We start from the raw sequence: 14101 nt of genomic DNA, 5'->3' as shown, positions 1-14101 counted from the left end.
CTTTTGAAAGCTTGGGTAATGGTTGTGTGTAGAGTCTTTACTGCTGGCATGTCCAAGCTGGCTGGAAGGCCTAGTTCAGAGGTACTTGGATGTCTGCCATAAAGGGTATAGAAGGGCGTTTGTCCCATGCTTGAATGCAAATAATTGTTATATGCATATTCGGCTATCCATAGTAGGTCTTTTCAATTCCTTTGTTTGTGGTGCAGCATGCACCGTAAATATTGCTTGAGTGTCTGATTGGTTCTCTCGGCTTGAGCGTCCGTTTGAGGATGATGACTGGTAGATAGCCGAACGTCAATCTGCACCATTGCAAAACATTTTTTCCAGAAGTTGGAAACAAAATGGCTGCCTCGATCAGAGGCCAGAACCGAAGGGAAGCCATGTAGCTTAACCACGTCCTTCAGGAACTCGCTAAAGTGGCTGCGTCTGGGAGGCCTTTGAGAGGAATAAACTGGGCCATCTTCGAGAATAAGTCCACAATTACAAGGATGGTGTTGAACCCTTGGCTTGGAGGTAGATCAGTGATGAAGTCAAGGGAAAGAGTGTGCCATGGAACTGGAGGAATGTTTTGTGCGCAGACACTGCAGCACTGAATATACTGAATGATGGCCTTACGCCAGGTAGGCCACCAAACGTTCTCCTTCACCTTAGCCAGGGTTTTGGTGATCCCAGGATGCCCTTCGATCAGTGAATCGTGATAGTTTAAAATAATATGCTGTTGTAGTTCCTTCTTGGGTACATATAGGCGATCCCTAAAAAAGGGTAGATGGTCCTTGATGGTATATTTTTCTCCTTGAGATTGCCATGCGAGGATTCATTGCATCAGGATTCATTGTCTTTTAGATTTCTTTTCGTAGTTCTGCTTGTGTTAAGGCTGTTGTGATTCCCAAGAGTTTGTCTTCAGGTATAATTGGTACTGGGTCTGGAGTTGTACATACCATTTCATCTATGCCCATGCGAGATAAGGCATCCGCCTTTCCGTTTCTGGCTACTGTTTGAAATGTGATTACATAATCATATTTGGTGAAGAAAAGGGCCCACCGTAATTGGCGCGAGGACTGGGCCTTGGGCTGTTTTGAGATATTTCAGGTTTTGGTGGTCTGTGATAACTGTAATGGTGTGTCTGGCCCCCAGAAGGTAGTGCCTCCAGGCTTTAAAGGCGGATTGGAGTTCCTTGTCCGTGATGGCATAATTCATCGCTGGAGGTGAGAACTTTTTCGACCAAAATGCCACAGGATGCAGCTGGACGGTTTCCGGGTCTCTCTGTGAAAGGACAGCCCCCATTGCGAGACTGGACGCATCAGTTTCAACGACATAAGGGAGGTCTGGATGAGGATGTTGCAGGATTGGATGGGAGGTAAACCTTTGTTTAAGTTCCTGAAAGGCTTCTTCTTCTTCTTCTTCTTCTTCTTCTTCTTCTTCGGTCCAAGCAAACTTTATTGTTTTTTCGTAATAGTACTGTGATTGGGTGCACAACCTGAGAGAAGTCTGGGTTGAAACGGCGGTAGAAGTTTGCAAAGCCCAGCATGCTTTGTACCCCTTTCAGAGACATCGGTGAAGGCCATTTCAGAATGGTGTAACGCTCACCTGATTCCCGCAGAGGCACCGGTCTTGACTGGGTGAATGCCGTATCTTCAAAGGTGATGTGTAACACACGGTTGGCTCTTTGGGCTGGACCTCTGTGCACTGTATGTCTGACTCGAAGAGTAAGATGTCTGCAGATAGAAAATATGGGATTAATGGACTGGGGTTATTGGGTGCCTCTCTCCTCTTCCCTTTCTCTTCTCCTGTAGAACCCCAAAGGTTAACGCCCTCACCTTAGGTAAGTGAACGCCGAGCTCTCCATCTGCCTCGGGGCAGGGTGCCGTAACCAGTTTCTTCACTGGATAAGGGTGCAGGCCTCTTGACCTCAGAGGACTGCTGTCCGTCGTTAACTGCACGAACGGTAAGTTCTGGGCACTTCAAATGTCTTAAAAGTCTTTTGTAATGATATCTCTTGTTTTGCAGGGTTCCGGCGATGGCGGGCTGATGAGAGTTGAGGATCGAACCCGCGTGAGGAATAGAAGCGCCTGGAAGCACGTAAGTAAGCGCTTGTAGCCTGCTTCACGATGCGCACTGACCGTCCCTTTTATCTTGCAGGTACAAGTCCGGAGCTTTAGAGAAGCTGAAGGGTGCTGGAATACCCACTGGATTCGGCGTGGGAAGGAGTAATGGCACGTGAGTAATAGAGTTGCCCAATGTCTTTAAACGCACCTTCTTTTGTCTTTCAGATGCGGGATGCAGCGCCGAAGGCCTCCGGAGCGTGCGAAGAGCTGGTAAGCTTTTGTCTTTCAGATGCCGGAATGCAATGCGAAGACCTCCGGAGCATGCGAAGAGTAGGTAAGCCTTTGTCTTTCAGGTGCCGGAATGCAGCGCGAGGCGTTGGTGACAGCCGATGGACCAGGTAAGAGATGCGCTGCCACTGAAGACCGTAGTGCTAACCTGTTCTTTCTTTGTCTTTACAGGTGCTGCTGAAGACTGGATTCCAGGATGGTAAGCCTTTGTTCCCTTAGGCCCAGGATCAGAAGCAGAAGACACAATGAGCATTCTGCTGCAGAGAAAGCAGAATAACGCAAAGCAAGATTCATCCATCGGGTGTGGTTTAAATAGCCTCCTGTAGTGCTTAGGTGTCTCCTTCCACAGCCACGCCTAGGTAAGAAAAGAGTTCCTGCTTTCCAGAAGAGTTGCAGTGTTCTGAACCTAGAGAGTGGCTCCTGCCCCACCCAACAGGAAAAGTAGTCCCAAACAGAAGAGGATCAGGGGTTCAACTGGCAGGTAAGTAAGCAGCATGGTCTGCTGCAGGTAAGTCCACCCAAGCATTATGAGCCCAGCGCTTCCAGCGCTGGGACTGGGCATCTTTATGAGCTTGGTGCCACTGGCGCCAGGACAGGGTCCAAAAGGTCCCAATTGGGACTGGCTGGCACTCGGAACCGGGGTTATGGGTCTGCTTCCAAGGGAGTCGGGCAAGTCCTGATCTTTTGGAAGCAGAGATCATGACAGCAACCCCCCTCAAGGCCCCTCCCAAACCGGGCTTCTCCGGGGGTTTGGGCTTGTTAGGAAATGTTCGATGAAATCTTTTGATTAGACGAGGCGCGTGGACATATTCTGCAGGTTCCCAGGATCTTTCTTGGGGACCGTAGCCTTTCCAGTCAATCAGGTAAAATAGTTTAGATTTGGAGATCTTGGAATCCAGGATGCTTTTGACTTCAAACTCGAGTTCTCCATCAACTAGAAGAGGTTTTGGAGATGTAGTTAGTCGGGTTTGAGGTTGCACGGGTTTTAATAGAGAGACGCGGAAGACCGGATGTATCTTCATGTGAGGGGGCAAGTCCAACTTGACCGCTACTGGATTTACTATGGAAGTGATGGAATAGGGACCAAGGTATCTTGGGTTGAATGTGCGTGGTCCTTTTAGAGGTAGATATTTGGTGGATAACCAGACTTGATCTCCTACTTGATATTGGGGGCTTCCTTCCGATGTTGGTCTGCTCCTTTCTTGTATTGTTCTTTAGCCCTTTGAAGGTGAGAAACGGCTTCCTTAAAGGCTTGGGTGATTGTAGAATGCAGGTGGTCTACTGCTGGTGTTCCAAGATCTTGGAGTGGATCCAACTCCGAGGTTCGAGGGTGACTACCGTATAAAAGAAAAAACGGGGTCTTCCCAGTTCCCGAGTGGACAGAGTTATTGTAGGCATATTCGGCTATCCAAAGGATATCTTTCCAAGTTTTTTCAGTTTGTTGTAGCATGCAGCGTAAATACTGTTCCAGAGTTTGATTGGTCCTCTCGGTTTGTCCGTCGGTTTGAGGGTGGTGGCTGGTCGAAAGTCTCACATCAATTTGAGCCGACCGACAGCAACTTCGCCAAAAATGAGAAATAAATTGACTACCTCGATCCGAAATTAGAACTGAAGGAAAACCGTGCAGTCGGACGATGTTTTCGAGAAATTCTCGGGCCAGAGTTGCCGCTGTTGGTAAGCCTTTGAGTGGAATGAAATGCGCCATCTTGGAGAATAGGTCCACGATTACTAGGATCGTTTTGTATCCGGAGCATGGAGGTAGATCGGTGATGAAGTCCATAGAAAGCGTATGCCAAGGGCGAGGCGGGATGTCAATAGGGCGTAAGAGGCCGGCTGGTTTTTCCTTTTGACTCTTGTTTTGGGCGCATACTCCACAGGACATTATAAAGTCTCTGATATCTTTTTTCCAAGACGGCCACCAGAAGTAGCGCTTGATCTTTTCCGAGGTCTTGGTCATACCGGGATGTCCTTCCATTAAAGAATCGTGATAACAAGAGATTACTTTTTTCTGTAAATCTGTGCTGGGCAGGTATAACCGTTCTTGGAAATATAATAGGTTGTCCTTCACCGTAAAGTCCTTTCCCTGCAGATGCCAATTCTGTATGTCTGCTGGAGTTACCAGTAGCCTGGCTTTATCCTGAACTTCCTCAATGGATTGTGTGGCGATTACACCTAGAATTCTTTGTTCGGGAATGATAGGTACAGGTTTAGGATTGATCAAATGTTCTTCCACTCCCATCCGAGAAAGGGCATCAGCTTTACCGTTTTTTGTACCAGGTCGATAGGTAATTATGAAGTCAAACTCGGCAAAGAATAGTGCCCAACGGAGTTGCCTAGAGGATTGAGCTTTTCGGTTTTCAAATATTGCAGGTTTCGGTGATCTGTAATCACAGTAACGGTGTGTCGGGCCCCCAGAAGATAATGCCGCCAAGCCTTAAAGGCGGACTTGATAGCTAGAAGTTCCTTATCAGTAATAGTGTAATTGATTTCAGGAGGCGAGAATTTGCGGGACCAAAATGCCACGGGATGCAACTGATTGGTTACTGGGTCCTTTTGTGATAGAACTGCCCCCATGGCAAGGCTCGAAGCATCAGTTTCAACGATGTAGGGGAGTTCTGGGCGAGGATGATTTAAGATCGGTGCAGAGATAAATCTAGTCTTCAAATTCTGGAAAGCTTGTTCCGCCTCGGTAGACCATTCAAAAAGTTTGTTTTTCTTTAACAAGGCAGTGATGGGCTGGACTATTCGAGAGAATTCGGGGATAAACCTGCGGTAAAAGTTAGCGAAGCCCAACATGCTTTGAACACCTTTTACGGAGAATTGCATCAACCTTCTTTGAATCCATACGCACTCCGCTAGGTGATAATATGAATCTCAAGAATTCAACTTCAGTCACGTTGAAAACACATTTTTCCAACTTAGAGAAAAGTTTGTGTTGACGCAATCTCTCGAGGACCATTTTCACGTGTTTCCGATGTTCAGTTTCCGATGAAGAATAAACGAGGATGTCGTCAATGTAAACAACAACACACACATCTATGAGCTCTCTGAGGACATCGTTCATAAAATATTGAAAGGCGGCCGGGGCATTGCAAAGTCCGAAGGGCATGACCTGATATTCAAATAGCCCATACTGGGTGCGGAAGGCCGTCTTCCATTCATCGCCCTCTTTTACTCGTACCAAGTGGTAGGCTCCTCTAAGATCCAGCTTTGTATATATGCATGCTTTTCTGACTTGGTCCAGGAGTTCAGGGATCAAAGGTAACGGATATCTATTCTTAACGGTGATCTGGTTCAGGGCGCGATAATCTATACAAGTTCTAAGGTCCCCTTCTTTTTTTGGAACAAAGAACAAAGCTGAGGAAGCAGGGGACTTGGAAGGACGAATAAACCCATTCGCTAGGTATTGATCCAGGTATTGTCGGAGGTGAAGATTCTCAGGCTCGGTGAGGGCATAAATTCTACTACAAGGAGGAGTAGATCCAGGTATCAGGTCTATCTGGCAGTCATAAGACCTATGAGGAGGTAGAGAGTTAGCCTGATCCTTCCGGAAAACATCTTGGAATTCTAGGTATTCAGGAGGTAACTGGGGAGCCTCCGAGGAAATTGCTGCCAGTGCAACACCAGGTTGAGGGTGACAAGTAGAGACACATTCTGGAAACTGAACCGTTCTTGCTCGCCAATCGATCTGAGGATTGTGCTTCTCTAACCAAGGAATTCCTAGAATAATCTGGAACTGAGGGGCCTTGATCACATCGAACACAATCTTCTCATGGTGTCCATCTTGACTTACTAGCGTCACTTCTTGGGTGGTATGCGTTACTGGTCCGGAGGCTATCTCCGTACCATCCACCGTAGTAATGACGTCCTTTACAGCCTTTGGACAAAGAGTCAGATTCATCCTCAAAACCATTTCATGATCCACATAATTGCCGATGGCACCGCTGTCGACGTAAGCTTCAATCGCATGTAATCGATCCGGAAGTTCAGGGCTAATAAGGACCATAGGTATCACGAAATGCGAGGTCACAGAACTGGTTTTAACGCTCGGCAAGAGGACCTCTATTCTTGTCGGGCGAGGTCGTTTCCCTGCTCAGAGTTTGTGACCCTGGTAACTGCAGTTCCTACTGCCTTTTTGGCTGGTTTCACCGGACAGTCTCGAAGAAAGTGCCCCGAGTTTCCGCAATAGAGGCATAATTGCAGCCGTTTTCTCCTTTCCCGCTCCTTTTGTGTTAGTGGTCCTTTCAGGCCCCCTATTTGCATGGGTTCCCCGGAGTCTACTCCTTTGGTAGGAGTTGGTGGTTTGGAAAATACTCGAGCAAACTTGGAACGATCGGCCTTCCTGTTCTGCAGTCTGTGGTCAATTTGAACGACTAAGTCAATATAGTCCGAACAGTCTTGCGGGGGATTCACTACTTGGGCTAACACATCTTTGAGCTCTCCACGTAGACCTCTATAAAACAGCGTAATCCTTTTGTCCTCAGGCCATCGAGTTTCCACTATCAGTGTGTTGAAAGACGCAATATAAGCCAAAAGGTCTTGATTACCCTGTCGCAATGAAAGGAGCTCATTGTCCAAGGCCTGCCCCTGTGAATGTCTTGCAAACAGTTTTTCCATACTGAGCTGAAAAGCTTGAAAATCATGGAGAACCGGATCATCTTGATTAACTAGAGGGATCGACCAGTCTGCCGCATTGCCACTAAGGTACGAAAGCACGAAAGCTACCTTAGCTTGATCAGTTGGAAAGGCTGCTGGCCGGCATAAGAAGTGCAACCGGCACTGATTAATAAATACAGCAAACCTCTTTGGGTCACCAGAAAATCGTTCGGGCGGAGCCAGAGGTACATTCCCAGGTAGGTTGATCTGCACTGGGTTCGTAGAGGATGTTGAAGGAAGATTTGCCCCTGATGCGGGTAACGGAGTTTGTCCGGCTTGTGACTGTAGCAATTGTCTAGCGAGATCGTCTGTTCGCTCCTTGGAAATAATCAGTTCCCTTCTTAGAGCATTCGTTTCCTGACGGGCTGCATGCACTTCTGCTCTTAGTTCCCCAAGTAACTGGGCTAGCTGGTCGGTATCCGAGGTTTCCATAGCGCCTGGGTGGGAGTTTTGCGGTAGGCTTTGCGTTCTGTAACGCTCACCTGATTCCCCCAGAGGCGCCGGTCTTGACTGGGTGAATGCCGTATCTTCAAAGGTGATGTGTAACACACGGTTGGCTCTTTGGGCTGGACCTCTGTGCACTGTATGTCTGACTCGAAGAGTAAGATGTCTGCAGATAGAAAATATGGGATTAATGGACTGGGGTGATTGGGTGCCTCTCTCCTCTTCCCTTTCTCTTCTCCTGTAGAACCCCAAAGGTTAACGCCCTCACCTTAGGTAAGTGAACGCCGAGCTCTCCATCTGCCTCGGGGCAGGGTGCCGTAACCAGTTTCTTCACTGGATAAGGGTGCAGGCCTCTTAACCTCAGAGGACTGCTGTCCGTCGTTAACTGCACGAACGGTAAGTTCTGGGCACTTCAAATGTCAAAAGTCTTTTGTAATGATATCTCTTGTTTTGCAGGGTTCCGGCGATGGCGGATGGCGGGCTGATGAGAGTTGAGGATCGAACCCGCGTGAGGAATAGAAGCGCCTGGAAGCACGTAAGTAAGCGCTTGTAGCCTGCTTCACGATGCGCACTGACTGTCCCTTTTATCTTGCAGGTACAAGTTCAGAGCTTTAGAGAAGCTGAAGGGTGCTGGAATACCCACTGGATTCGGCGTGGGAAGGAGTAATGGCACGTGAGTAATAGAGTTGCCCAATGTCTTTAAACGCACCTTCTTTTGTCTTTCAGATGCGGGATGCAGCGCCGAAGGCCTCCGGAGCGTGCGAAGAGCTGGTAAGCTTTTGTCTTTCAGATGCCGGAATGCAGTGCGAAGACCTCCGGAGCATGCGAAGAGTAGGTAAGCCTTTGTCTTTCAGATGCCGGAATGCAGCGCGAGGCGTTGGTGACAGCCGATGGACCAGGTAAGAGATGCGCTGCCACTGACGACCGTAGTGCTAACCTGTTCTTTCTTTGTCTTTACAGGTGCTGCTGAAAACTGGATTCCAGGATGGTAAGCCTTTGTTCCCTTAGGCCCAGGATCAGAAGCAGAAGACACGATGAGCGTTCTGCTGCAGAGAAAGCAGAATAACGCAAAGCAAGATTCATCCATCGGGTGTGGTTTAAATAGCCTCCTGTAGTTCTTAGGTGTCTCCTTCCACAGCCACGCCTAGGTAAGAAAAGAGTTCCTGCTTTCCAGAAGAGTTCCAGTGTTCTGAACCTAGGGAGTGGCTCCTGCCCCACCCAACAGGAAAAGTAGTCCCAAACAGAAGAGGATCAGGGGTTCAACTGGCAGGTAAGTAAGCAGCATGGTCTGCTGCAGGTAAGTCCACCCAAGCATTATGAGCCCGGCGCTTCCAGCGCTGGGACTGGGCATCTTTATGAGCCTGGTGCCACTGGCGCCAGGACAGGGTCCAAAAGGTCCCAATTGGGACTGGCTGGCACTCGGAACCGGGGTTATGGGTCTGCTTCCAAGGGAGTCGGGCAAGTCCTGATCTTTTGGAAGCAGAGATCAGGACAAATGGCATCTACCTTGTGCACGTCCATTCTGATGCCTCCTCGAGTAAGGATAAAACCAAGAAACTCTACTTCGGGGACGTGAAAAAAGCATTTTTCAAGCTTTGCAAACAAGCGGTGTTGACGGAGCTTGGTGAGGACTGAACGAACGTGCTTGACATGGTCTTGTTTCGAGGCCGAGTATACTAGGATGTCATCTATGTACACTAAGGCGCACACATCAATTAACTCCCGTAAGACGTCATTCATGAAATATTGGAATGCCGCAGGAGTGTTGCTTAACCCGAAGGGCAAGACTTGATATTCAAACAAGCCGTACTTAGTATGGAAGGCGGTTTTCCATTCATCTCCTTTTCTGACTCGGACCAGGTGGTACGCTCCTAGAAGGTCCAATAATGGTATAAATCTAGGCATCCTTAACTTGGTCTAGCATCTCAGGGATAAGTGGCAAGGGGTAGAGGTTCTTCACGGTGATCTGGTTCAATGCGCGGTAGTCAATACAGGTTCTCAAGTCTCCTTCCTTTTTCAATACAAAGAACAAAGGACTGGCTGCGGGGGACTTCGAAGGACGGATAAATCTGTTTGCAAGGTATTGGTCTAAATAGGATTTCAAATGAAGGTTTTCCGGTTCTGTGAGAGCGTAGATCCTGCCGCAAGGGATTTATGCACCCGAAACAAGGTAGATCCGACAGTCATAGGGAATGTGCGGCGGCAATGTATTAGCTTGATCCTTTCGAAAAACATCTTGGAAATCATGGTATTCACTTGGCAAGGTATTAGTTGCTCCCAGGGTTGATCCTGTCACTCCGGGAGTCATGGGGATACAGACATCGGGTTTCTCCTCTTGGTAATAGCAGACAGGGGAGCAGTCACTAGGGAAGGTTAATTTTCATGCCCACCAGTCTATTAAAGGGTTGTGAGCAACCAACCATGGCATCCCTAGTATTAGCCTGAATTGAGGTTGAGATCAAATGAAATAGACTCCCGATGTCCGTCCTGGCACAGCAAGGTTACCCTGGCTTGGCACTGGGTTACTGGTCCAGAAGTGTTTTCTGTCCCATCCACAGTGGTTACCTTGTCCATAGTCGGCTTAGAACATAAAGGAAGCCCCATCTCTGCTGCCAGTTCTTGATCAATATAATTTCCAACTGCTCCGCTGTTGATGTATGCTTCAACAGCATGCATTCTTGACGACTGTTGGTGATTAATTAAGATCATTGGTATTACAAAGTTCGAGGTCAGCAACTCTTCTCACTCGACACACTGACCTCTACGTTTGTCGAGCTTGGTAGTTTTCCGATTCCTTAGCTTCATCCTTCTCTGTGGCCCCAACTATTCTTCTTGGGGTTTTTACTGGACAGTCCTTTAGGAAATGTCCTGGTTTCCCACAATACAAACAAAGTTGTTGTTGTCTTCTTTTGTCCCGCTCTTGTTTTGTTAATGGAGGCCGTATCCCTGCAATCTGCATGGGTTCTACAGCATTTTTAGGTACACAGGGTGTGTTTTCCCTTGGTCGAACATACACGGTCCGAGGGTCCGTCTTAGACTGGTCTGCTTTTCGGTCCTGCAACCGGTGTTCTAACTGCACAACCAGATTTATGAATTCGGCACAGTCTCTGGGTGGATCAACCACCTGGACTATGACGTCCTTTAATTCGCCTCGTAAGCCTCGATGGAATAACGTGGTTCTTTTGTTTTCTGGCCACCTAGCTTCGGCAACCAGTCTGTTGAAGGTAGCAATGTACGTTAACAAGTCCCGATTTCCCCTGTCGGAGGGACAAGAGTTCATTGTCTACTGCTTGTTCCTGGGTATGGCGAGCAAAAAGTATTTCCATTTCTCTCTGGAACCCCCCCAAAGTCATGAAATAGAGGATCATCATGGGTTACCAACGGCACTGACCAATCTGCTGCGCTACCACTCAGGTATGATAAGACAAAAGCTACCCGAGCTTGGTCGTTTGGAAATGCTCCAGGCCTACAAAGAAAATGAAGGCGACACTGATTGATGAATGCCGCATACTTCCGTGGGTCACCTGAGAACCTTTCTGGTGATGCCAAGGGAACTGTTCCAGGGTGGATGATATGGCGGGGTTTTGCGTTATTGGATTGCTTCCTGGTAGAGGTATCTGTCCTGCCTGTGATTGCAAGTATTGCCTGCTAATCTCTTCAGTGCGTTCTTTGGTCACTATTAGGTCTCTCCGGAGGGCATTAGTCTCTTGTCGGGCAGAATGAACCTCAGCACGAAGCTCTCCTAGTAATTGGACCAATTAGTCCATTTTTGATGTCTCCATGGCGCCCAGGTGGATTTGTTATGGTAGGGCTTGCGTTCTGTTACGCTCACCTGGTATCCACAGGGACGCCACCCAGCCGGGTTACTCGCTGGTATGCTTCTCAGCTTTTCCCAGATGTGGTCTGCGGGGAAGGTTCTGCCTGAAAATACAGGAGGACTGTGTTCAAGACTGACCGACCGGGGTAAGTATCCTCCATCCACCCCCGTATGATTACAGCCCCTCTGGGCCCTCTCCTCACCTGGTGGTAGAATTAGGCGTGCTCTCCGTCCTGCCTTCTTTGCAGGGGCGCGTTGTCTTTCATGGGCGTATGCGGTCCAGTTACTTCACTGACGCCGGCCCGTTTGAAATTGTTCAGGTAGGTCTTATTGCTGTTCTTTAGTTTTGTTCCTATCCTGCAGGCCTTTGCTTAGAATGTCTCTTTTTCCTCCCTTAGGAATGCAGAGCAGTAAGAGCGCTGATCGGTAAGTAAACGCTATGCGCAGCGCTGCGAAGTCTTGACTTTGCTAACCTGTGTTTTCCTTCCTTGTAGGTCGCGGTGTTCTTCAGCGCCAGTAGAATGTCCGGAATGGTGCCAGCCATGAGGTGACCAGCCAGGTAAGCCTTTTGAGCAGTTTGTAATTTACCAATGTCTCTACTGCTTTCTTTAATGTTGCCTCTATCTTCCTCTTTCAAGTCGTTCTGTCCGGGAGGCTTGCTGATTCAAGGAAGCTGTTCTCAGAAGCTGCGAGTGGTTAAAGATGAAGACTGCAGGAAAGATGCTGCTGCTAATGATGTTCCTTTTGTCTCCTTGCAGGTTCTGCTTCTCCGAGGTTTGAGGGAATAGCTGGACACGGTGAGTGTCACGTTGCAAGCTGCAAAGTAACGCGAAGCGTGTTGTCTTGGTCTGGTGTGCTTTAAATAGCCCCAACAAAATAGTCCAGGAAAAGTAGTCCTTAGGCTACCAGACCCAAAACACTAGGCCGCATAGCTTGGTTCTTGGGAACCAAGCTATGTGGATGTCTCCATGTTGGCTGGCAACACAATAAGTAGTTCCCAAGCACATGTTTCTCATGGTGTATGAGCCTGGCGCCACAGGCGCCAGGCGTGGCCCCAAGAGGGTTTTGAAAAAGGATGCCTGGCTCTAGAGGCCCGAGTCCTGACTCCACCTGTCCAATAGGTTTGCCAGAGGGGGTTTTGGGCGAGGGTCGTGACACACCCTTCACCTTGTGGACAAATGTGAAGTGTTTCACCGCCCTTCCCCAGAGGGCCTTGGGGGCATGGACTAGCACGATCCGCAATCCTGGGCGTCATGGTCCACGCCTAAACAATATAGACAAATCTGGTGCAGATCCAAGACCGATATCGGATAGCTGCAGTCCATGCACGGCTTGAAGCCTGAGGACTTTGACAGAGTAGGTATGGCATAGAGAAAAAAGTAAGCTCGACGAGCGTGTTCCGAATTAGCGAACAAAGTGAGCTGTAAAAAGAAACTGAGCTCACAGTGCGCCTCAATATATACTAGCCCCGACATCATGTCCGGCACGGGTGAGTGTTGGTGTCGGGCAGAGCCGTCACAGAGCAGCGCTGCGCCCCCTGGTGGTGGAAAAGTTTCCAAAGAAAAGCTGTGCTGAGATGGTGATGAGATTAATGAGGAATCCATGGAAGGAACCAATCTATTTGAAAATAATACCCCAGCTGCACCGAAACACAAAACGAAAATTGCCTTCAATCTATATACAAGAACACATACATGACATTCATTTTCCAAAAACGTGGAGATCCCCCCTATTCATGCATCAAACTGCAGTGGCTGCATATGCAAATACCCACCTCCAGCCATTCCATATCCAAGAAAATAGATTCATTGGATCCGTATCAGGTACCAAATAATTAACAACTCCAGCTGATTCGAGCATCCAACATTTCTTCAACAAAGGAACTCCCATTGACAGCTCCTGCATTCGCAGCTGGTGATGATACTTGGGCCTTTGATATGTTATAGTGCCCCACCCAAGATAGCACAAGGTTATTTAGTACTATGCAAGTCTTATTCACGGTGCACAAGGATCTGCCACACTCTTGATTCTTACTAACAAGGGTGTAGGGCTTCGACCTTTAGCATCAAGGTTGCTGGACTCCCAATTCTTATTGACTTGGTCCTCCTGTTTTTGGAACCATAAAAGCCCCAAATGTTCCACAGGGCCTCAATAACCATATTCAAGGTTCCCAACATTTTGCTTCACGCGAGCCTTGGTATCAACCTTAGAAATTAATTTATCAAGTGAAGGTCTGAGTCTTTAGATGCCTCGACTTCAAACTTCGTTATCATGTTCTTATTTCCGAATAACACCCAAGCTTGGCTCGACTCCCAAAAGTGCCATACACTGGACTTACCCCCATTCCACCACGTGCGATTCGTAGTCCCAGTACTCTCTAGGCCTCTGTGTGTTGACATCAGAATAGACTCTCGCTCGGCTTGGCACGGGTCCCGACATGGTGCAAAAAAGAGATGTTCAACTCGGCCGCCCCTGAAACAGAAACAAGGTAAGTACAAGTTAATGGGAAGCCTTCCAATGTACAGGTAGCTCATCAAAGAACCACAAGTGTAAGATAGTGCAAACACTACATTTTCATTCAACACAGAAATGGATGTTGGTCTGGATGGTGTCTTCAAAATACACACTAACATTAATTGAACTAAAACAAAAGCCCAACCGTATGACACATTTCTTATGTCCACAGGATAGTAATGCTGATTAAGCCAATCACTAATTTCAAAGTTTCAAGTCCAGCAGAGAAGCAGGTGCCTCAGCATTTGATAGACATTACCTAAAGGGATTTACCGTGTTAACGTAACCGGAGTATTGCATAACCGGAAGGAGCGACGAGGAGAGTACGTTAGCATCA

General features: G+C 48.0%; 1 protein-coding gene across 1 annotated transcript in view; it reads right to left on the bottom strand.

Moving 5' to 3' along the window:
• Positions 1 to 14101, bottom strand: part of LOC138498061 (casein kinase II subunit alpha-like) — a 563172-nt gene that overhangs the window by 506287 nt on the left and 42784 nt on the right. Inside the window, exon 2 of the mRNA XM_069621907.1 lies at positions 13589 to 13722. Coding sequence (XP_069478008.1) covers positions 13589 to 13689 — 101 coding nt within the window. The 5' untranslated portion in view covers positions 13690 to 13722. The remainder of the gene's footprint in view (positions 1 to 13588; positions 13723 to 14101) is intronic.

The sequence above is a fragment of the Ambystoma mexicanum genome, chromosome 5q, assembly GCF_040938575.1.
Source record: "Ambystoma mexicanum isolate Mex_15411 chromosome 5q, UKY_AmexF1_1, whole genome shotgun sequence".
Taxonomy (NCBI): Eukaryota; Metazoa; Chordata; class Amphibia; order Caudata; family Ambystomatidae; genus Ambystoma; species Ambystoma mexicanum.
The sequence above is the reverse complement of the archived record's forward strand: the minus strand, read 5'-3'. Positions and strand labels throughout refer to the sequence as shown.